The 24,428-nt window shown below is 40.3% G+C and overlaps 2 protein-coding genes across 3 annotated transcripts in view; one reads left to right on the forward strand and one right to left on the reverse strand.

The window, feature by feature from the left end:
* trmt61b (tRNA methyltransferase 61B) overlaps positions 1 to 1,404 on the reverse strand; it is a 3,183-nt gene extending 1,779 nt beyond the window's left edge. Inside the window, exons 1-2 of the mRNA XM_072457167.1 lie at positions 501 to 1,404; positions 309 to 411 (exon numbers count right to left, since the gene is read on the reverse strand). Of these exons, the coding sequence (XP_072313268.1) occupies positions 309 to 411; positions 501 to 1,313 (916 nt within the window). The 5' untranslated portion in view covers positions 1,314 to 1,404. The remainder of the gene's footprint in view (positions 1 to 308; positions 412 to 500) is intronic.
* A 348-nt stretch (positions 1,405 to 1,752) lies between these two features.
* wdr43 (WD repeat domain 43) lies at positions 1,753 to 12,748 on the forward strand. 2 transcript variants are annotated; one of them, XM_072457165.1, is made up of 18 exons: positions 1,753 to 2,003; positions 2,625 to 2,759; positions 2,836 to 2,957; positions 3,146 to 3,266; positions 3,346 to 3,464; positions 3,541 to 3,643; positions 5,148 to 5,212; positions 5,504 to 5,663; positions 6,613 to 6,699; positions 6,770 to 6,892; positions 6,996 to 7,145; positions 9,671 to 9,757; positions 9,842 to 9,873; positions 10,036 to 10,099; positions 10,219 to 10,332; positions 10,406 to 10,475; positions 11,618 to 11,679; positions 12,026 to 12,748. In XM_072457165.1, the coding sequence occupies exons 1-18, from the start codon at positions 1,797 to 1,799 to the stop codon at positions 12,134 to 12,136; spliced, it is 1,932 nt and encodes a 643-aa protein (XP_072313266.1). In that variant the 5' UTR covers positions 1,753 to 1,796; the 3' UTR covers positions 12,137 to 12,748. The 2 variants fall into 2 exon arrangements, with proteins under 2 accessions (XP_072313266.1, XP_072313267.1); XM_072457166.1 differs by having other exon boundaries at positions 11,618 to 11,673; positions 12,023 to 12,748.
* Positions 12,749 to 24,428: the final 11,680 nt, after the last annotated feature.

A 24,428-nucleotide genomic window follows, 5' to 3' on the forward strand; every position in this document is an offset into this window, starting at 1 on the left:
AGATGTTTCAATGTTTTCTACACAAATACCTACTTGATTGGTGTAAAACTATCATTCATATGAACAACAGGTATAAACACCAAATAAAGTAAACACTTGAATATCGTAAAACCTGTCATACGCACTTTAAAAGCAAGTTGAAGATCTCCTACCAGAAAAGTTTCATAGAGCGTCTACAAATACTTCTGCAAGTCGCTACATCAACTTTTTGGGGGGTTTTAAAGATTTTATGTTGTTAACATTTTACTGATTTGGGCAAACTTGTGGTATTCATTATGACGTAAAACAACAACTCCCCCCACTCTCACCTGCTCTGGATAGAAACAGAGACATAGCCCCTGATCCAGCCCCAGCCTCCAGCACACAGTCTCCCTCTGTCACGTCCATCATCATGAGCATAGCTGCTGATTCCTGATTCAATGTTACAATGAGAGAGAGAAAAATAAAGCTGACATTATATTTCAAGGCCATATCAGAGAGGGAAACATTACACTGAGTACCTTTGGGTAGGAAATGGCTGGGCCTCTTCTCATAAAGAGCACATAATCTTCAAGACTGGCACGTCGTATGAAAATGGAGACACCCCGGTTGGTCTTAAGAAAGCTCCCTGCAGGAATCCCATCCATTTCCTCATGTGGAATCACACCAACGCTGCTCTGAAGGCGTGTCCCAGGCTGAAGGCGAAACATTTTTCTGAACTCTATCTGACCTTTTTTACGTTTCTCTGCGACAAGAAACTCTCCAAACGTCAGTCGTGTCTCCCCTTTAAGACATGGCGGATGTAAAGGTCCACTAGTGAGGCTTTCTTCTGTAAGGTCTTTCTCTCCTGTGGATGCGTGAGCAGATAATTCATCAGACATTTCCATTTCATCGCCTTCATCATTCCCAGGATAACCATGTTTCTCCTTTACAGAATGTGGGACAGTGAAATCAAGTAAGCTGCTACTTTTGAGCTGATTTTGGTCTTGTCCTCTCAGCTCCTCCACCTCTGGGGTCAGGCTTTCCTGCGGCAGGAGGCTGCTGATTCTCTCCAGGGGGGATAATGATCTCCTCCTCTTTAAAAGCAGGGCTTGTCTAAGGTTCAGCTTGAGGTTAGACATTGGAGAATTTGTGTCATCATTCTCAGCATACATCACATAACCAGTTGACAAAAACTTCCCCTTTTGCATTTCATTATCCACATTCAGAAACATCTTGATGCTGCCACGATGACCTGATGTACACACCCTCAAAAATCTTTGCATGGACAGGGCTTTGAGGGACATTTTAACTGCCATAACTACTTGACGTTTATCGGGTTTTAAAACGATCATCTAAGTTGTAGTAACTCTAAACATAAAGGCTACGTATTTATTTCCTGCAGTTCTATTACCGTGGCCTCATCTTCTCTCAGCTAGTACAGTACATCCATGCAGTGCATGCACAATGCCGGATGACTTTGTAAACACATGTACCAAACGTCATAATAAAGCGACACACGCAATAATTCTAATCTTCCAGCAGAGGGCGACAAACAGCTTTAATTAAAATTGTAGGTAAATGTTGCATCCAGAATATAGCAGACAGACTCCAATGCATGTCCATCATTTATCCGAACATGATGACTTGAATGACTTGGCGCTTTTTATAAAACTAATAAAAGCAATAAAAGCGTCATGCGGCGCTGGTTTCTGTTGTTCAGTGTGGTATGTTCAGTATGTGCCAGTAGGGGGCGCAGTGAGAGGAGTTTCAATGCGCAGGTCCCACATCCGCACGTGGGTCACACGCACCACGCAGACGCACTCAGCGCAACAGAAATGGCGTCCGATGGTGGCAGCTCCTCGTTGCAGCTACCCTGCGTCTTTTCACCAAAACCACAACAATATTTAGCTTTGTGTGCCCAGGATGGCAGACTTCGCATCTGGAATACAGACAACAAAACACTTCAGCAGGAGTATGTGCCTTCAGCCCATTTGAGTGCCACTTGTACCTGTATAGCTTGGGGACCATGCCGGACAGTCAAGGTACGCCACAATGCTATGTAGCAATGGTAGCCAGAGGCCCTCTTTAAAACTCTCTTTTGTGGTCTTTTTCCTGTTTGCAGATATTACGTATTGCTTCAGATTGTGCAGATACTTTTATATTCCATCATCTGGGATGTGCTACAGAAGGCGTCTCTTGTCAGAAGCCTTTAGTCTCCTGTGCGTTAGCTCTTTGCCACGTTAGCTTAGGACAGCTGTACAGACGCACATGTTGCTCCCACATGGCAGTCGCAGATAAGACCATGTTAAAAAGTTGTATTTTTACCCTCAGAAAAAGACAATAGTCTACATCTACACGAACATGTCCACTGTTTAAGATGTATATAGTACGTTAATAAGATCTAGATTGGTTAGCCTTGGCAATCTTTAAACTTCAACAGTGTTGCCAACGCGAAACTTTTACCACAGGAAAAAACATTCCATAGGCCCAGTGTTGCGCATAGGGTTGGAAAGCTTTTTGTTTATCAGCGTTTTGCTTTTCTAAATATGAAAATTAAAGGGGCATTATGGACTTTTAACATAAACTTGTAATAATCCGGGTAATTGTATTTGAATAGAATTAATTAAGACAATATAGTCTAAATTGTATCTCTGTTTGTTTAGGACGGACCTCAGAGGAAGAAGAGGAAATCGGAGGCTGTCCAGGTGGAGGAGAGGGCAGACCTGTTGGCGATGGGCACAGCAGCGGGCACTGTACTCATCTACAGCAGTGTCAAGGGGGCATTACACTGTACTCTGGTGAGGTCCCAATCACACTCGTGCAATATCAATCCTTCTCTTACAAATAAGGTTGAGCGTTTGTTGTTTGTCCCAGGACGGAGGCCATACAGGAGGAGTGAACTGTGTCCAGTGGCACCCTGAAGACAGTTTATTATACAGTGGTTCAGATGATACAAATATCACAGAATGGGATTTGCAGTCGGGCAAAACTAGAAGGTACTTGATTTCCATCCTTTTTATGCCTATATTCAGTTCAGTAATTTGGACAGACCTCATCTTGGTCATTAAAAGTAAATAATGGATTGTTAATGTTAAATACGCAAATAAATTAAGTGATATTATACATCCATGCATCGATTCAAATCATCACGTTGCACATCTAATGGTGTTATTCATCATTCAAGTGTGTGGAAGGCGGATCGCGCAGCCATCACCAGTTTGTGTGTGAGTCCGGATGGCAAACTGCTGCTTTCTGCTGGATATGTCATCAAAATGTGGGACCTGGAAACCAAAGAGATCTACAGGGTATGTTGTAGCAAATTTTTATTCAAATTTTAAAAACCATGTCACGCTTACATGATTTTTTTTTTGTCCCTTGGTACAGAAATTTACAGGTCACTCAACAGCTGTGACGACTCTTTGTTTTGCCACAACTCGCCCTCCTGATGGCAATGGCCTCTATTTTCTCTCTGGTGCAGCACATGATAGATTGCTCAGTGTGTGGTACGTTTTAAATCAATCTTGGAAATGACACTTAAAGGGGTTTATCAGTAATTATGGATGTGTGTTGTTTTATTAGGCAAGTACGGGATGATGGAAAGGACAAAAATTCAGTAGTGTCTTTCACTCTGACTGATGAACCACAACATGTTGACCTTGTTCCATCCAATAGCAAGGAAAAGGTTAGTATTAAGATACTTTTACCTGATCTTTTTTATTTGAATCCAAAAGTTTGAATGGATCCTGTGATTCTTCGGTCACTTTCACACATTAGTGCGCCTTCTGGAGCGGCCTCAGTGCGCTCTACGCTTAGTTCCGTTTTCTCCACTTTTGTGTTGGTTGTGTTTACATGCTCTGCTCCTCCTTCACCCCAAACACTGCACCATGAGCCACATGAGACGTGATCAGCTAACCGCTGCAATTCTTAGCTCTTCTACCCTCACTGATTGTGTGGTGACGTTTAGGTAGACCCGAGCGTGTCTGCTTTCACACCCCACTCGTCCCACACCAGAATGGTCGGACACGGTCAATGACCAACGCCAAAATCAGTTTTGACCGACTCAAAAATCAGGGCACCGGACATACTGACTGACGCTAATTTATCGTCGTAATATATTTTTAATTGGCAAAAACAGCACGGTGAACATACTCAAAGCGATTCTTATGCACAAACTGGGCGCGCTACACTACAGTCGACGATTATTGTTGTAGTTGTACAGCGGCGGAAGGCAGCGGAGCGCATGTGCGTGCTGAGAAACACCACGCTGCCGCTGTCAAACACAAACAAAAAACAGCGTCTGCAAGGACACAAGACGATCACTGTCAAGAAATGGTACATACAGGATCCCTAACAAGATAAATCTAAATGGCTTGCCATCCGATCTGATGTGGGGGGGAATAAACCATTCCTAAAATCCAACTTCACCCCATACTTTAGGTAGCGCCATCATTGAAATATGACTTCAAATAAACAAGTCTACCGCTGCATCAAAACATCCAGTTTACATTCAATGTTTATTGGGTGTCCAGCGTTTTTGTGGTGCGTATCCTGCGTTTTGAGCGTTGGGCACGGCGCATCAGGGGCGTTAGAGCATCGGATGCTTTGAACACGCGGCCTACGCAGAAAAGTTGGAAAAGCTGACCTTTTTTTGCGGCAGACGCGGCGCAGCAACCAATCAGAGATTACGCTCTAGTGACGTGCTTACGCACTACCCAGAAGAAGGCCCAAAACGAACCAAGCAACGATAAAGAAATCCTCAAGATGCAGCTCTCGGGGCTTTAGACATTCTCTAAATATTATATTAATATTATATAATACTTACATTTCTTAATGGTGGATAGGCCTATTCACCATGTAATAGTAAGTTTATGGGGCATGTACATTTGGACATAATGAAGGTACGTTAAACCATTCTGTAGGAAAATGCAACCCCATATGAGGCATGTTAACCATCCCTTTAAAAGATTCTGGGGCGAGCACTACTGGAGCGTAACCATCGCAGACTATCGGTGCTTTTGGCTATAACCGGTATTACTCGATGGCGTGAATACCGGTGCACCCTTAGTCATCAGTAAAATCAATAGTTAATTTATGTTTCGTCATATCATTAGACTAGAATGTATCTAAAATGCTTCATACAATGTCTGCATTGACAAACTGACTGATTTGGTGCTTCCCTTGCACAGGCGGTGAGGCTGGCAGTCGTGTGCAAAGATGGACAGTTGCATCTGTTTGAGCACTTTTTAAATGGGTAAGTTTTCAAAGTAATTACACTGCACTCGGTAACTTGTGTCCATATGGTAGGGTCAAATAAGGGCTGCATTAGCAATACTGCCATCAATGCATATGTTGAACCGATAACCCTGTAATGATTTTCAGTAAGTAAAGAGTGTGCCAACAGATGGCACAGTGATCGGGGAACGTTCTCTTACACTTTGGTATAATTTAGTGCTGCTGTTGTGCGTCACATTGGATCCAGTTGTGGTGTGATAAATGTCAGCTAGTATGCATTAATCAGCAGGCTGTGTGCTCTCTCCCATAGGCCCTGTAAGAAGCCCTTGTCACCAACGTGTTCAGTGCAATTGTCTGACACAAAGGACTCCCCTGCACCCATTCCTTTGCTGGCAGCAGCACTGGGTGCAGAGCCCCGGACTGTGACACTGGCTTATGGCAACCACCTGCAGCCTGTCATGGAGAGAGTGGTGAGTTGGATTAATATGCAAGTAATATGCAGATGCCAAGTTGTTAAGGAACAAAATTGGGAAACTAAATTGATCCTAAGAACAGCAGTATTCTTATAAACCCATAAGAACTACAGTAATAGAAGTTAGAACACGGCCACTCTGGTCATTTGTTTCTTTTCTCCTCCTCCTCTGATGATTGGTCTGAAAACGCACAAAGCCCCCTGATGAAACTTCCCTCTGATCCTTAAAATGCTCACCATTTAAAAGCGTAATGGGCGATTTTTCGCCGATTTGAGAACTCGGGCGGAAGTGCGCACTCCATCTGTGCGGACGCACAAAAAAGCAAAGTGCGTTTGATTATCAGCGCGACGGATCGCATCTCTCGTCTCCCGTAGATTTCTGTCTCTTCTGAGCCAGCTCAAACTGTTCTGTCTTAATTTTGTCACACTGAGGGAACTATATTATGATAGATCCATGCGCTTAGACACAGGGAAACGTGCTGCTCTCCTGGGGACGAGCCAGAACGAGGCTGCAGGTGAGCGATAGGTGCGTTCTATGATTGATACGTGGCAGGACTAATCGGCAGTCCACGCCACGAGGAAATGAGACTCAGATTTAGTGCCAAAAAATCGTCTAATACGCCTTTTTAATTAATATTTTTCACCAGTCTCTCCTATTTGATATTTAACCATTCATTAAAGCATTAATGGACAATAACAAAATGTTTAAAGGCGACATCTTATTCATTGTGCCATCTTCGGGTCTGGATGACAGGCGTCTGTAGTAGAACGCCCACTACACAACATGAACACGTTCTTTTGTTGTGTGTGATTTGTTTTTAATTTTGTTCTATTTTTTTTCACATATTTGAGAGTAGCACATGGTTATAGATTTATGTATAATTTATAACATTGTAAAACCTACATGTTAATCTGACGACGCTAAACCTTTGCTGTCTCACCTATAGGAGCTTAACATTTCCGAGCGACACATTTGTTTAACTCGAGATGTCCACACAAGCCTCTCCTTGTCAATGGAGACCAACATTTCCAAGGTAACTATCAAGATGTAAATTGTACTGTCCATCCAGAAAGTCTCATTCACGTGTGATTTTGTTTTCAAAGGTGAAAACGCCCCTTGTCAATGCAAAGAGCAAAGTGTTGGTCCCTGGATTCCCTGGGCATAAAGCGCCCAAAGGATCATCTCAAACCTCAGAAAAAAGGAAAAAGGACAATGACACAAAAGAGGTATGCATAATGTGTTTTTGATAAATCCTATATCTACACTTATTGGTTGACATTTACCGAGTGAATGTCATTGCTAAGTTGAGTCTCAAACTTCTCACCACAGATGTCGATAGCAGAGCGGCTTGGTGAGATTGACCTGGCACCCGTTTCTTTGGAGACGGGGGCTCCCAAGAACGCACCATCTTTACAGACTGATAACTTTGCGGTGTTGCTGGTACAAGGACTGGAGAGCAATGACGCAAACATCCTAAATGTGAGTCTTTAAATGGAACTTGGGGAGGGAATTGTATATATCTGCATGCGTGTGCCCTGTTCCTTAACAAGTCCTCTTTTTGAAGCCGATTTGAGCTGCTTTGCCCCGTCGCAGAACTGTTTTGATTTGTGCTGCAGTTGTACCATCACAAAGCCTGATTTGACCTCGGTCTCGTCCGATTATTTTCTAAACGACATGAATTTGTGTCAAAAGTAATGGTTCTGAGTTTGCTTTAACGGAAAAAAACACAAAAGATGACCACATATCCCAAAATTCTCTGCACTGATTTGGTTTGATTTTGGAAAGGCAATAAGCACGGAAGGAAAAAAGTAGACTTAAGTAGTAGTACTCATTGATCTGTGGTTCTCCTTGGGACATACAAGCACTACGAGGACAAACTGTCATGTCCGGGCCAAAAAGTTGAAGAGCCACAGCCTCAACAGCACAAGGATACAGAGCTTTACTTTAGAACTTTACTGCAGCTAGTTGTTAAATGTGTTTGTTGAGCATAACCCAAAGTAGGCTCTTAGTCAATGTGCTTTATTGAACAAGGAAGTTATAACGCATTTTAATTGTATTGCAAATTCATAGTTTTATTATTCTACCCTCCCTTTTCCGTCCCTTAACAAGAAACTATCTGACTCGGAGCAACAGAAATATTCTCGTTTGTAATTACATTTGTAAGAACACATTTTAGCTAACTGTTTTTATAACTGATTTTTTCTTTTTAAGCTTATTTAATAAACCTTTTCTGTACCAAAGTACCGATCAAGATCATGTTGGTGGCACACTTATCCCCTGATGCAATGTAACTTGTTTGTCTACAGTACTCAATCAGGGGCCACCTCAACCTGCAGTTTTGTCAGACTTTAGGTAAAGATAGATTGTTGTGGCCAATCGATTTACACACTTTTGAAATGTGATTATCACGAAGAATATACATGGCACATATGCAAGTAATAATAATGTATCAGGAGGCTGAGAAATAGATTTTCAAAGTTGGGGCCCCCCCCCCATCTAAAAAGGTTAGGGGCCCCCCAGCAATTTCAGGGGCCCACAAGAGCGCGCGAAGAACAAGATAAATTTGTTGTTTTAAACCTCGTTATTAGCATGTGAAAATTTAAAGTACTTTTATCTTATTTGATGGAAGAGCACAAATACTGAATTCCTTTAAACCAGAGATCATGATCTCTCAATACTGTTTAATATAATGTTTTTAAGATACAAAATACATACTGCATACAACATTTGACACAAGGAGATCTTATATGTTCTGCAGTGGGAATATATAAAATCACAGTCTACAAAATAACTACTACAATGCAAAATAGCATTAAATTAAATGTAAAAAGCGGTATTTAGTCAAAAGATAAGAGCACATGAAGCGTGACGGAGCAGCTCTGTCCCTGCGCGGTCCCGGCGAGAGCGCGCGCGCCCGTTTCCTCCGCCTTTATATCGCAAATACACATTTTAAACCCGTTTACCACATTTTCTCCAGCGCGTTTTGCCGTGACTAAGGCTGAACACCTAGAAGTGTGAGTTCTGAGTGCAAAACACGCCCCCCGGGTCCGTTTTGGGCAAACCCAGAAGAAAAAAATCTTGAAATTTAAATTATATTTACATTTCGCCCGCCTGTTCAATATATTTCATTTAAAAATCCGTAAACCAAGTAATAAAATAACTACGGCCTTACTAGTTATCTTGATTTTATTTTTTTCCGAGGAATTTCGATACAGGGGCCCCCTTCAAATTTAAAGCCCGTGCCCGCCCGCCATCTATTTCGCAGCCTGAGTATTAATTCACATTTTGTTTTAAATGTAATTATTTCACAAATCTAAATAAATTGAAGTCTCGACATTGTATTTGAGTCCGTGTGTCCACATGTAAATGTACATGGCCCATAATGAGTGTAACTGGCTCTGATGGTGACAGATGGATTCTGGTGTCTACAGTTCTGTTGTAGTTTGATGAAATGTTTGGCCCATTTCACTAGTTTTTAGTGCTCTCACACACAAGCTAAGTTTTCCTCTCAGAGCCCACGTTGTTAAACTCTAGAACTTAACTGTTCATTGGTTAGATCTGTCACACGGAGCAAAATCGCATCGCACTCTAAAACGCACTCTGTGGCAGGTCACTTAGCAGCTGATGTTGACGAGCGCGGAGCAGCGAGGAGTTGTATGGCTTTGCTTCTCTGCTGAAAGAACAAAATAAAACTTGTGTGGTCAGGCCACGTGCTGTCCCATTCTCTTAGGTAAAACCTTGTGTGATCGAGAGCGTTGATCAAAACAGACCCATGATTAATTGGCATTAATCTGTGATTGATGCGTACGTTTTCTATAATTAAATGCATGAATTAACGCGTTAACTTTGACTGCTCAAATAAATGTATATTAAAAATCTATCAAGAGACTTGTTAAGGAACCGGGTTTGAAGAATTGGCATCAACTATGTTAAAACATCACAAAGTCCCATCCCTGTATGACAGTCGAATGAACTCTGTTTATTAATCATGTCTTATTTTGCAGAAAATTTTTCAGACCCGTAAAGAAAGTGTAATTAGGAAAACGGTTGCTCGGATACAATTGTCTGCTGTTTTACCGTTGGTTCATGAGGTAAATTATGAACATTAAAAATATTAATATATTTAAGAGCCGTTATGATTGTATTGATGACTGACTCGTTTTATATTCCCATAGATTACGACGCGGCTTCAAGGACATCCGCATTCGTAAGTCTGATGTCTGACATCCAGCCTTTGAAATGGTTTTATTCATGTTTACCCACTGCAGACATGAATCCATTCTCACTGATTTGCTGTGATGTTCATTAGTCTCGGGAAAATAAGATCTAATTGAAATGTTAATGTGTGGACACTTTTTTTTGTAACCAGGGCAAAGATGATGGTGATGTGGTTAAAATCCGTTCTTATGCATCACACCTCGTACCTTGCATCGGTGAGTCCAGCCATATTTCAAAGTGCTCTCTATTTCACACCTGTAATTATATCATTTGTGTAGAAATCCCGTTCTACTGTTCCACCTGTTTAACATAAAGCCATCCGTCTGCTCCACAGCTGCCAGACCTGGTTAGCCGGCTGGGAGTGCTTTATCACATGATCGAGAACAGAGTCAAGTTGTTTCACAAACTATCCAAACTACATGGGAAACTTCATCTCCTGACAACACAGGTCATTTCCTAATACCATTAAGAAATCTGGTTTCTTCTGTCTGGATGTGACTAATCTACTTTTTTACCACTAGATGGTGACGGGCACCAACAGTTCTCCTGTCACAGAAGTAGACTGCACTGCCAAACTAGTTTATGAAGAGGGTAAGTGTCTAATGTTTCTCCTGCGCTGGTCCCTGTCCGTGAGTGTGACTGTAGGCTGTAGGGAGTACTAGGATTGACTGGAGTATATTTAACCTGCTGCTTTTGACAAGAGCTGAGCGACAGGCTGTTGTTTAAATCATTATTTTGACCGGCATTTATTATCTCCTCAATTTATCCCCAGACGTTTGGGGACCGGGTTTCAACACTGAACTGTTGAAGATTTATGAAGGCATTGTTGCACAGCCACTCTTGGCGATGCATCTCACATAAGCATGACTCCTGTTGCCTGGCAACTTGACCGGCAACATTTCAAATCCTCCCCTTTGAGCAGCCAACAAGGCCCCACTCGGGTTATTCTCATTTCTCATTACTCCACTGTATAAAAGCCTTTATTGAACATGCAGGAAATTGGCTTTCATGAAATAATTAAGCGGAGCCCCAAGTTCCCAATCCTCCTGTCAGTGGTCCCAGAGCAGAGGTGCGTTTTCAAAAGTTCTGATGAGCTGGAGGTTGTTCGGTCCCCATTGAATGCCTCTGTGCACAGGCTTTATTATAGGTCTTTAAAGAGCCAACATGGGACTGATGGAAAGCTTCAGAACATTGTCACACTGCTAACAGGCCAGAGCCGAGACTCTTTAGTCTCTACATGTGGTACGACCTCAGACCATTAGTTCATACCTTTTAGGTTAAAGTTTGTGAAAAACGTCTAACAGGGTGAAAGACTATGTAAATTTAGTATAATACCACAGCTTAACATTGTGAGATTTGAGCTGTGTAAACACGGTCTCGGGAATCACTACAGATCCATCAGGGATAACTCTAATAGGCTGTGGTTGACCTGTCACTGGCTCCTCTAAGTGGACGCTGTAATATGGCTCTGAGGTCGAAGGCACCATTTTCTGTGTGAATGTCATTCCTGAAATGGACGGGTTGTATTGCTTTATTTGGCTGTTGGTTTGAGGGAGAGAAAAAATCCATTGAATAATCAAATAGAGTCCAAAAATGATTTTTTCCATTTGTGGAATGTCCATTATGTCAGTCCAGTCCTTGATTGTCGGTGTGTTTTGTGTATAAGGAATTTCTATTTAAAGAACATATTTTTAGTCTTCAGCAGATAATTTTTTGTATGCAATTTATTACAGAATCCTCTGAGGATGAGGTTTCAGGTGATGAAGCTCTTCCAGATGAAGAATCAGATGTAAGTCTTGTGTAACATTATTACTATGGATCACCAACTTTGTCATTTCTGATACTGATAACGATACTCTGCGATATTAGGTGTCCGCAGATTTGGTTACTTTCCTTAAAACTACTTTGACATAAAATACTAAGTTGTTAACCATGATATTACATTAATTTAATATTTATAAAATATATTCTAATGTAATTTCTTAACCCATCATAGTAAAATATTTTAAAATAAACCGGTTGCCTTCTCAAAATGACAAGTTGGAGTATCGGATCAGTCTTTATGGCTTTATTGGTGTATTCCATATTATAATATATACAAATACTGTGTGATTACTAAAAATAACTTTTTCCCCTAGCACTGGGAGGAGGAAGATGAGACGATGGAGGAGGAAGATGAGGATTCTGACAGACGGGAGTCCAAAACAAATGGAGAAGAAATGGAGCATGGGAACGAGAGTGAAGAGGAATGAATCATAATTATAAACATGGACCCTAAAGTTATATATACTGCATTTTATTTTCATTCATTTGATTTTATAATCAAACAAAGAATGGTTTTACAAAATCAAAGGGTACCTGCCACACCAGAACCGGTATAGAACATCACAGAGCCAGTCCTGCCCCGTGTGAAGGCCGCTGTGGGGCAGGACGGCACGGACATTGTGAAATGTCAGTTTTATAAAAGTTCTATACTCTGACCGTGTGGTTTGTATCCCAGTCGGTCATTTTGGCATTCAAAGTGACATTTTTCAAATGGTTTGTGTTCCAGTTTGCCTCTACTGTTGTATTCATTCCAAATATTGCATTATGTAACAATATCATCACAATATAATGCTGAACAGAACAGTTGCTGATTTGTTCAGGCTGCCCCTCTACAAAAGCCTTCTGGTCCAAGCCAATTGCAAACCATGGCCACATTGCTGGGGACATGGCCCTAGCTGTTGTACAGAATTGCTACTCTTCCGAGAAGGCCATACATCATGCCCCAAGTCAGTGTAAATCTGTATGTACAGTAGACTGTTTGTATGAGCTCTTCCTTCTGCAGTCTCAAAGATCTTTGGGATTAAACGAACTCCTGGAAATCCTGCGTGGATCATTTTAACTTCAGCTGGCTCTGTGCGGCTCTGTGCTCTTGATTTAATGGGTTGTTCCTGCGTCTGTCCTGGAATACAATTTTCTCCAAATCAAAGATAACGTGTACGAGAATAAAATCTGAATAAATTATGCTTCATCTATTAGAACTTCTACAACTAGAATAGATAATCTAATATGACTGGTGAAAACATTTACAGTATAGTTATAAGAAAGAGTTGTGCATTTCTTGAGTCATGTAAAATACTGGTCCAAATTGTCTTTGAGCTAGAGCTGGGCATTCACCTGTAGCTGCCACTCAAATCCGAAGTTATAGTTTGAATATAGTGTAGCTCCTGGACTCTTGCATAACCCCAAAAATACAATGTGATCAAATTAAACGTGATCAGACGTGTAAAAGCTTGTATTTGTATTATTTTCCGCCTCCTGCTCAAACTCAACACGGATGCCACTCTTGTTCCTTAACCCTTTGGGACTCTGTGTTGTCAGATTTACTGGTGAAGAACCTCATCCTCTCTGTCCTCGGATTTGCCCCGATGCGCTGAAAGATGAGGAAAAAGTGTCCCAAGACTTAACCAAAGCCCCCCAGAGACAGACTCGTCCCTGTCACACCATTGACACCACTTCTTCCCTGGGCCAGAGGGGCACAGGATGATGGACAGAGGAAATGTTGCCTAATTAGCTGTCGGCTGCTTGCAAAGGTTGAGCCGAAGGAGGGGGAGATGTTGCTTTTCAAATGATCAGTTTTGACTGTAGCGACCCCCATTAGTGGCTAACCATTCATGAACTCTTACAGCAAATGTCACTGTTTTGCAGCTGTGACAATTGCGTGAACGGACACCAAACTTTAGGACACTGAATAATGCATGACGGGTATCTGTAAATAATAGATAGCATGCATAATTCACACTAAAGATACAATTGTTCCAAAAATTTAGCAGTTTTTTGGAGAAATTCCCCACTGCCAGTGTCTTGTCATGTCAGGTGAAGAGAAGACCGCACACTGACTGAAGCTTGGAATCTGAACAAAGTTGGTGATTTTTTTTAAATAAGTCTCTTTTTTTTTTAATGCACTGTGTAACTTTTTCTGATTGAGGTGGAAATATTTTTTAGAACGTTGCACAGAATGGCATTAAAACTGAGCGATGGAGCATGTTACAGTATTTGTTGTTTTTCTGCTGTATAAAATTGCCGGTTAAAGAAAAAATGTGCGATATAAATATATTTAATGCCAAACTGTGGAACATTACAGAAGACAATAACATCTCTACTTTCTCAGGATTCAAATATTTTTCCCCATTTGAATTTTTTCATGGTCATCTTTACTTTACTGGTACATTAGGAAAGTGTGAATGAATTGTGTATTTAGTTGGCAACATTCATAGAAGGTTTGCTGTTTTGTTTTCAAATTAGTATTTCTAGGAACAGAATCAGAAAAGGTTTAATTGTCAATTAACATAATTCACAAACATAGGAACTTGCTTTGATGATTAGATGCAACATAAAACAATGAACAATGATAAAACAACCCATATAAGTTAAAAAAAAAAATACATATATATAACAAATTACATATTTAGTGCAGAAAGTGAACAGACCTATTCAAGTCTAGCAATGTTTGTAGATGGAAATATTCCTTTTTCCCGTTATATTTTTCATTATTTTAGAACATCGATCAACAAAAAACAAAACAACAGAAAGAGAGGAAAAAACATGACAAAGAACGAGCTGGGCTGTGTAGAACATAAGAGTAAGAGTAGAAAATAAGGGAGTGGCATCTGAAGAAAAAGAAGAAAAAATAGAGCATATTAAGTTCTGGAAATACATATACACATAATACAACCAAACATGTCTTTCTTTTATATTTCCTGGTTACAACTAGGTTACAACTAGTACATTAGGCCTGATAAATACACTCATTTAAAGCCTAATATTGCTTGTTTTCAGAGGCAAATCTGTCCCCTGCATTTGACCCATCCTGCACCAGTGCCAGCAGATCTTAGTCACTCATCATAAGCACTACATTTGAGTGAACAATAGCTTCGTGGAACTCTCACACAGTAAACATCCCCGTGTGAAATCTACTTTGCCTTCAACCACATCCCTCACACTACTCTCCTTCTCACCTGCTGGTTCCAAATGTCATCATATTCCGTTCCCTGTGTAAGTTTATTTAATAAGCTGATCTCTGGGGGCCACCGCTGCCCCGCAAACTCATATTTATCCGTCACATCCCACATTCTCCCCTGTGAATTCGTAAACGGCCCCCGCCAGCTCCTCTGTCCCATTTCAGCAGAGCAAACCACGGGAGATGAAGGAGTGCAGAGGCCACGGATAAGATGTGCTCCAATTGCCAATGGGGGAAATGCCAGTTGAGCTTCACGGTCCAGGAATAACAAATAGCTCGCTGAGTGTCTCGACAAGTGACGGTCCCACCACAGCCCCGTGTCCCAAACGAGAATTATGCATGACCCAGGGAAAAGGAACAGCCTCCAAATGTATCTCATCGACGAGAGGAGCGTACATTTTTCATGGCGTTCAGGTGTAGAGCCACAGCAAAGAGTCATTTCCATTTCGTTATTGTCTCACACACTTGTCCTTGAGCCTGTTTTGCTCTTTTGGTTTCAGGATTGATTTAGTCCAGGTTTCCTTTCCATGTTTTGTCCCATTTCATGTTTTGTGTGCGCAAAAGTGAGAATGAATGAGAAGACAAAATGTGCACTCAAGTGCTTTAAAATAATATTAGTGGAATACAAAGTACCGTATTTTCCGGACTATAAGTCGCACCAGCCAAAAAATGCATAATAGAGAAAAAAAAAACATATATAAGTCGCAGTAGAGTATGAAATGCAGTTGCAAGTGTAAAAATAACAAATTATATCACATATAAGTCGCTCCAGAGTATAAGTATATAACTATGAAAAAAGGTGCGACTTATAGTCCGGAAAATACGGTATATTTGGATAAAGTGCAGAGTAACGCTTGGAATGTAAAATGTATTTAAAATTGGATGAAATTTTAGGACTTAATGTGATCTGGGCAGACAAACCATGAAATAAAGCAGTTTCTGGTATTTACAATGATACAAAAACATTACAAACAATTATGCAACAAATCAACTTTGTAAAAAATAAAAAAAAACAATACTAATTTTGCAACATTACAGCTTCATTTTGTTAAATCAATGTGCAAATTGTAGTGTATTTTCATGACGATGAAGTAAATCACTGTCCATTTAATTTTGATCCACAGTGTGAAGAATAACCACAACGTTACTGAAATAAGAGTACTGTTACTTCACTCTGAAAACTCAAGAAATGTATAGTAAATGTAACTTAAGTGCTACCCTCTGGATGCTATTGCTTTGCCTGTAATGCTCCACACTATGGCATTAAACTTATCTATCTTCAATGTGTTCAAAAGAAGCAATTGAATGCATATATAATGATGTAATCCCTCTGTCATCCAGGATCGCTTGTTAGTAACACTGAACTCCCACAACATTTTGACTTATGGTTCAAATTTGACTTCAAATGTTGTTATATAATTGCCAAGGAACGTTGCACCACATTTCCTGTTCATTTCCCCCGTGCTCTGAAGGCCTCCCTGAGACAGCAGAACGTGTCCCAGTTAAAGTCACATCTATAGCAGACGCGCATTGGAAGTTCTGCCTTCACCTTGACACAAAAAATACATCTATTTTACCACCAGCCCTGGACTCATTCGCCTCTGAGTGGTCCTAACAACAATTTCTGGAGATAGGTTGACATCTTATCTGGTCCGGTTGGAATGAAATGTCTTCACCTTTTTAGTTTGGTATTCCTCACATGCCGCGCGCCACAGGGACGTTATTAGGAATGTGATGGCACCGTTTATGTAACCATGGGAAATCAATACTTAGAAACAACCTAGCACGCCTTGGATAAATGCCCTGAAATGTAACAAATGCAATGGGAGTTATGGAGCAAATGAAGAGGCAATATTTGTATCATTAGGACGCGAGATACGTTTAATTTAGCTTCTTTTTTTTTGCCATTCACTTGGACATCACCAGGGAAATCTAGACTATATCTCTGTTTTTATACTGTGTGGTCATCGTTTTCATCTCTGTTAGTTCAGATGGGTGATTGACAGGTGGATTACCCAATCACATGGTTTGCATAAGGGAAAAAGAAAGGGATAAATGATGACAGGACTAAAAAAAACATCACAGATTTCTGCAGAATAAAGGAGCACAAAACACTGTTAATCTGAGGTGAGAGAAGTTTGATTTTGTTCGAAATGATAGGTGACCAATGAACTCGTTTCTTATCTGATTGCACAGTACTGTTTGAGTTTGGCTCGAGGCGCGTCGGACTTTTAGTGTTTTTATTGCTCTGAAAAAAAAGGTGCATCCTCGTGTGCATCTCCCTAAATCGGTTCTTTTGACAAGTATGGCATAAAACGTATCTGTGCAGAATGTTCCAAAGTATGGCTTTCTTTTTCTATGGAATCGTGTTGAAAGTGACTCAGTGTTTCTTTAATTTATGGTTATTACGTTTTCATTGCTAAAGCTTACTTCATAGCTATGGTTCTTGTTTGTTTTGCTAAAGTTTCTCCTCAAACACACTCTTATGTTAGACTCACATGTGGAGCTTCAGTCTTTGATCAATAATTATAGTTTGCTTGACACAATGAACTCACTGAACTTTGCAGAACCTGGAGACATTTCAGACTATTCAAATGCAAATAACACTGTATATACACTGTACAATGTATATATTTAGGCCCGAGCGCCACAAGCTGGCGAGAGGCCTATTAATCTCGTAAGGCCGTGCGTAGCACGGCTGCGAAAGTGCGCACGTAGTGCGCACGAAATCGAGCGCAAAGCGCTCGCCCACTTCCAAACACTCACTAACGCACTCCTTCACTCACGCACGCCCCGTGCATACTAATTAGTAGTAGGAAAATGGAACATTACCGTTGTAAACGGGCGTGTTCCGTGCATATAAGCATGTAATGCAAACATTTAACATACCGAATATAGAGGGCCAAAAACACAAAGTGGGCGGAGCCCACTCAAAATTAACGAAAGTACCCGTCAGTGAACAGGGACCCACACCATGAGGTACGAAAATGTATAGTTTATGATATTTGAAAAATGGGAAACATTGTTTTCGCATCTTCTTCATCTTCATCTTCATCTTCATCTTCATCTTCATCTTCATCTTCTTCTTCTTCTTCTTCTTCTTCTTCTTCTTCTTCTTCTTCTTCTTCTTCTTCTTCTTCTTCTTCTTCTTCTTCTTCTTCTTCTTCTTCTTCTTCTTCTTCTTCTTCTTGGGACCAACCCCTCTATTTTTCACCCAGTGAACATTGACGAAAAGTCACAAAAATTTGCACACCTCTAAAAATCGTGCCTCTCTACATTCTGGCTATTTCCCTTTTCTAAAATAAAAAAAATTGGCGCGTCAGCGCCCCCAAATGTACCAAAAATGCATTGAGAGATGGGAAATGACCCAAAAAAAATCTGATCGAAGAATCATGAAATTTGGCGCAGAGGTAGATGGTGACAAGAGAAGTAAAAAATATTATTACGGCAACGCCGTCCGCCCAACCAAATGTCGGCCATATTGCTTCAAAAATGGCTAAGCATGACTCAGAGTTTTTCCAAACGTCGTACTTTTACGAACTCCTCCCAGGGCGTTGGCCCTAAAAAGCTGATATTTGGTGAAAATGCTACTGAGGAGTGGGGCATCAAAAGTTATCCAAATTACATTGATACCTCTCACGGTCTCTGTGCGGCGAAGCCGCAAACTGTAGCAAGAATTTCAGAAATCTCCCAAATTTAACATTTCTGCCGTTTGCGCAGATAAAGTCCGAATTGCGTCAAATTAGAATCAGTTGTTAAACTCTTTGCCCTAAACCTACTTGAAGTGAAATAAATTAATTTGGAGCCACAGCGCCCCCTACAGATTTTATATGGAGGTTAAATGTTTAGTTTTGCGAAATTATATGAAATTTGACACACAACTCAATTTTGGCATACCCATCAAAAAAGTCAATGAGACCCATGTCATAATTGTTATGGCGTTGCCGTAGCGATGACCGAAACCTCCCATGTTATTCCAATGGGGAAATCGTCAGAACATGTTTACACTTTAGACTTTCACAAACTCCTCCCAGGGCGTTAACCTGAAATTTGGTGAGACTCATCTTCAGGGGTGGACCATCAAAAGTTATCCACATTTTTATTCAAAGAGTCACGGTGTCTGTGCGGCAAAGCCGCACATTTTGCCAAGAATTCTAAATAAAATTGCTTTTTGATGGTAAAACAAAGGAGAGAAGATGTGACAGCGTCACAGATTCAGCAGTAGATGTAATAAAAGGACAATTGGGGCGCGTTAGCGCCCCCTCATCTTGCGGCGTGGCGGCGGCGTGGCGAGGGCCGATCATTGCCGCTTGCGGCTATATTTATTATTATTATTATTATAAATAATCAGGCACTAGTGGTTGCACATAGAAAAACACAGGTGAACTGTATATGCTTGAAAAGTAGGGCTGTGACTGTGGGGAAAATATATCATCACGTTTTTATTTATTTATTTCAGATTTCCCCTTGAGATGCATCATCTCTTTTTGAAGGGGGTGCTTTGTATTGCAATTAGATTTGTGATTTATGTTTAAAAAGTAGATTTGTGTTCCGCGTGAACGTTTAGTCTTTTCTGGAGCAATCGCATTTGAGAGAACACTTACACAAGAATCCAATGCATTTCAGAACTTGTTTTATGTCAAACAAATGCATTATTTGTGATTTAAATTGTGATTTGTGATTTCAAATTGCAGTTTTACAGCCCTTATATATTAAGTCTATAAATATGATAGCTTTATGGAAACTGAAGGTCAGCAGACAGGCTCTTGACAGCACTGAGAGACATGAAATAATTTTGCTTTTGAATTTGCAGAAATACACTTTTCAATTGGAAATAGATAGATCCAGTCATCTGTAAATACAATATAAATTAATTAGACCTAATTTTCGAATGTGTCCTGGCAAATAACCTCACGAATCAGTGCCTGAGAGTGCTGTCTTAGCCCACAAGTATTTGAAAATGCAGAATGTGAATCATGTCATGAATTCACATTTTATTCGTGGCATAAGTATATTTTAACCTGCAAATTATGAAAACATTCAAAAGCACCGCTGTTTACTGCCTTTTGGGATACAATTATGATGCATTTATTAGACAATTATTTGTTCATTTTGCATTCTCACTTTTTCTTATCACTGGCATTGCTTCATAAAATTCCAGACATGTTTAACAGCAATAAACGGCATTATTAGCCAAAGTAAAGGGTGGCTACAATTTATATTGCACTTTTATATCTTCAAGGCGCTTTACAGCCAAAGGCAACAAATACTACTCATAAACCTAAGCTGTTTGCATTTTTCTTTTTCCTTCTTATCTTTCTTGTCCATTAGTCTGATGCAAACTAATGGACTTGATAAAAAAGAAAACTGTATTTAGGGGTTATTATTGTTATTGTTTATTTTTATGGGATTTTCAAAGAATATTTGTGGGTAAAAATACAACTTATAGGATGTGTGGCGTTTGCTATCACTCAATCCATTATCTATTTGTCATTAAAACATCCCATACACAGAACCTTTGCCCAGTGTGAATGGGAACGACTGGAAGTGGCAATGATATTCTGGGATCAGACCACTAGATGTCAACATTGTTCTTGGTTTGGATCCAGCTTTTTTTCTTGACGCATTCGAAGTGAGCTGAGGTTAGAGGCATCTCATTGTTATAATTAATATGTGTGAGCGTACAATACCCATGGTCACCAGCTCTGAGCCGGGCCAGCTGCTGTTTAGTCCAGGAAGGCCAGGCTACTGAGTGACCCGCATGAAAAGATGTCCAATAACAATGCTCGAGGACAGCTCTGGCTACATGTGACTGCTCCGTTATGTGTGTGCAAGCTGGTTCAATACCTCCTAAACCTTTCCATTGGTCGAGATGAGACACTGCTTCCTCATAAGCGCTCAATCTTATTTTGATCATCTGCTGCCGGCAATAATGCTGATTGAGAACACTCTAAGCGCCCCTCAATTGCCTCCATTTTTGGCATTAACTGCTGAGGCGTGATGCAAATCTACAAACTAAGCTAGATGTGGCCCTGCAATTGCTGCAGAGGGCCCCCATCTCGTCGGTTTATCACAGGGGACATTATGCTAGGCTCAGGCAGATGTTTACACAGGGGGAGATGCGGCGTGGGTGGCAGAGGAGGGAGAGCATCAGGTCAAGAGAACCATTTGCGGCGGGTTGAAGTGAATAAATTGGATACATTTTGAAGTGGATGATGTGATTGTGAACGAGATGATGATATTTTCAATTTATTCATGAAAATATAATGTTACAGATATAGTCAGGGTATGTGAATAAATTGCCTACTTTACTTTAAAACAGCCTTAATAAAGCATGAACAAAGACTTATTTCATAATTAATGATAATAATGCCTTACACTTTACGGGGCTACATCTGCCCTGGGGCAGACTGACAGAAGCAAGGCTTCTAAACTGCCCCTCTGACCACCACTCATTACTTTCACAAAGCAATGTGGGGGAAGTGTCCGAGCGGGAATCAAAATGGTTTCATTGGACTGGACAGTTGTAGCGTGAAATGAGTAGTAAGAGGGTAGAGACATTCAGCAACTGGTCGAGCTCCGGGATCAAACTCCCGGCGCAGTGGTAGCAACCATGGGCGGAGCCAGGCCCTGGCTTTGGGGCTTGAGCCCCTGATCTCTGTCCAAAAGCCCCGTATTTTTCTTTATTTTTCATTTTGGGGTTCGAATGCAACAGTGGCTTCACTTTAATCATGTCTTTCTTTTCATATTTTCTGCTCTCTGCTCCATCTCTGTTTGGGTGCTTGTTGTCTTTACCGTTTCATTGGTTAGTTTTGTTGAACTGATGTGTGATTGGCTGCATGTAGGAAGTGGGCGGGAGCGTTGAAAGTGCGCGGTGTTTACAACAGACAGCACGTCATGTGATCTGACGATGGAGCTTACAAAAAGGCCTTTTCTACATCATTTAACTGAGGTTTTGCAAAAAGTGAAGGGCATAAATAAGAGCAGATCAACTAGAAAAAAGAGACGCTCAGAAAAACAAAGTTTATCTAACGTAGAATAGACAACAACAGCACATGATCATTCAAACCATGAATTCATTGTGATTGTCAGTGTAGCAGTGGCTCAGAGGTTTATTTTATCTCCAAAGCTAACGCAGGGAAACTTCAGGACAAACAGCTCATTGAGGCAGGTGTCTGCTAAAGGTAAGACTGACTTTTACTTTCTACAAAAATCTAACTGAATCTAAAAGGATGAGTTCAAAAACAGTCATTCATAACATGGGGCTGGCTAACTCAGTCAGTAGAGCATGAGAGTGTGGACATCAGGGCCGTGAGTTTGAGCCCTGTCGGCGGTATGTTTTTTCATATTTGTTTTGTCTCTGATTGTTTTAAATCAGAACACCAAGATGTACAATTTATTGAAAAAGTAAATGTAACTAAATGCCACCTCTGCTGTTGTTCAACGTTTTTTGGAGGGAGGAGCTCTCTCAGAAGGCAAAAAGGCCATGGTCTGTCTTTGCCTTTATTGTATGTAACTGCACTAAAACCACATCATATTGGCTAAGCCCCGGATGTTTAGAATGTCTGGCTCCGCCTCTGGTAGCAACCACACATGTGCAACCCCACTAACCACTGCACCACATGCTGTAGAGCTCCCCCTGCTGCTCTCTTGTTAAAATACATTTTCTTTGTTTTTCAAAATAAGACATACAGATTCACATACAACAACATAAAGTTGGTCTACATATTTTGGCCAAGAATTAGCCCTCAATCATTGTGCCCAGGGTCAGTAAACAAACATGTGCTTTACTGACCCCTTGTGGCTTGGGGTATCCTTTCATGACAGGTCAAGTTGGAACATGTATTTATTATATTATCTATTAGATTATAAAACACTCCCCCTCTGTCTGTGAGCAAGATTGATTAGTGGCTGCTCCATGTACTGCTCTTTGCAGTACCATGCTCTTTACTGCTCTTGTTACATTTGTTAAATGCTCAAAGTTAGGTTTAGTCTAACTTTGCTCTCAGCTTGCGCTTCTTATTAGAAATGGTTTGAATCCACAATAGAACTCTAATCCAGATGTTGAAAAAAATCAGCCAGTACTACAGTAAGTAAGCCAAGCATTTCCCCCAACCAGAAATGTACTGGTTCAAATCTCACTCAAAACACATATTGTTGTTATTGATTTGATTGTGATATTCGAGCTTCTATGAAGATTAGAATGCTGTGGTTACAGAAATTACAATGTCATGACAAAATTGACACTAATTCTGTAATGTATTGTTATTTTTGTAAATACTGAATGCTGGATGTGTGTCGCGTTCAAATTTGTGCAAAAAGATCTGTCCGTTAAGAATAAACATTTTGACAATCACCCATTCAGAAACATAAGGTGAATTATTTTGGTAATGCTTGAAAAATTTAGACTACTATAAAAGCCGCTACATCTTTAACTTGGCTCACGAGAACAGCATTTAGAAATGTCATCTCAATTACCCAGGCAGAATGAGCAGATGTTGTCACGGAGGAAAAACACAAAATTGGATTCTTATGCAACATTTCTTGGAGGCAAAACTGTCAGGTGTCAGAATGGCTTCGGTTAAACCTCAGTGGGCACAGCAGGTTTGAAGTAAAGGAAACTGTCAATGCACAAAAATAAAATAAGATGACTTTTTCCTTTTGGGGTGTGGACAACTTTCACCTCACACATAAAGTCTAGGTCAACAACGTATGACGCAAACTGAGAGTATGAAAAACACGGAGATATGATTTTGATGGCAAAAGAGAAAAATATATGAAAATAACTTTTTTGTTTTGGTGAAAAGACAGAAGTAACTCAGGTTTGTATTCAGTCAATTTTAGAATATTCCTTAACTTAAAGGTGCACATGTAACTTTTCTGCTTGTTCCACAGTAATGCATTGATTGAACTTATCTTTTTTGCAAATATTCAGCTACCATTGTATTCATCTTGCTCAAAAATACCTTTAAAAAACACCTTTACAGCGGATATCTAACCCATAACTGGCCTTAATGACGACATCTGCTTTTTTCTGTGGCGCCAGATACGTTTATTGCCGAAGTGTGGAATATAACAGGAAAAGCAATGATATCTTTATGGCTACAAGAAGGTATAGTGGACCCTCCATCAGAGAAGTTACATAGTACTTTAATACATACATCCTTTAACACATAGTAGTACTGTCCATAGCGTAAGTGATCACTAAAACATAAACGTGTTAAAATAATAAAAATGTTTCAGCAGAAAAAAAGACACTTTGACACACTTGAAGAGGTGACTTTCTCAAGACTTTACCCTATCTCGCAATGGCAGAGTACAGTTGATTGTGAAACCGTGGCTTCAAACTTGATGTAATGTATTTTATGGGTAAATGTTTACTTAAGTTTCCCACAAAAACAAGTATATTGTGGGTGTGGGTGTTATCTCACAATGGTAGAGTGGTTTGATCCTGGAAACACACCAAAACTACATTATTTGAAAATATATTGTTTATGCATGTATGTTGATGTCCTGACTGTGTGTTACTCAAAAACCTCCCT

This window comes from Eucyclogobius newberryi, unplaced genomic scaffold, assembly GCF_026437365.1.
Source record: "Eucyclogobius newberryi isolate DKJ021-1_F unplaced genomic scaffold, fEucNew1.0.hap1 SCAF_21, whole genome shotgun sequence".
NCBI lineage: Eukaryota > Metazoa > Chordata > Actinopteri > Gobiiformes > Gobiidae > Eucyclogobius > Eucyclogobius newberryi.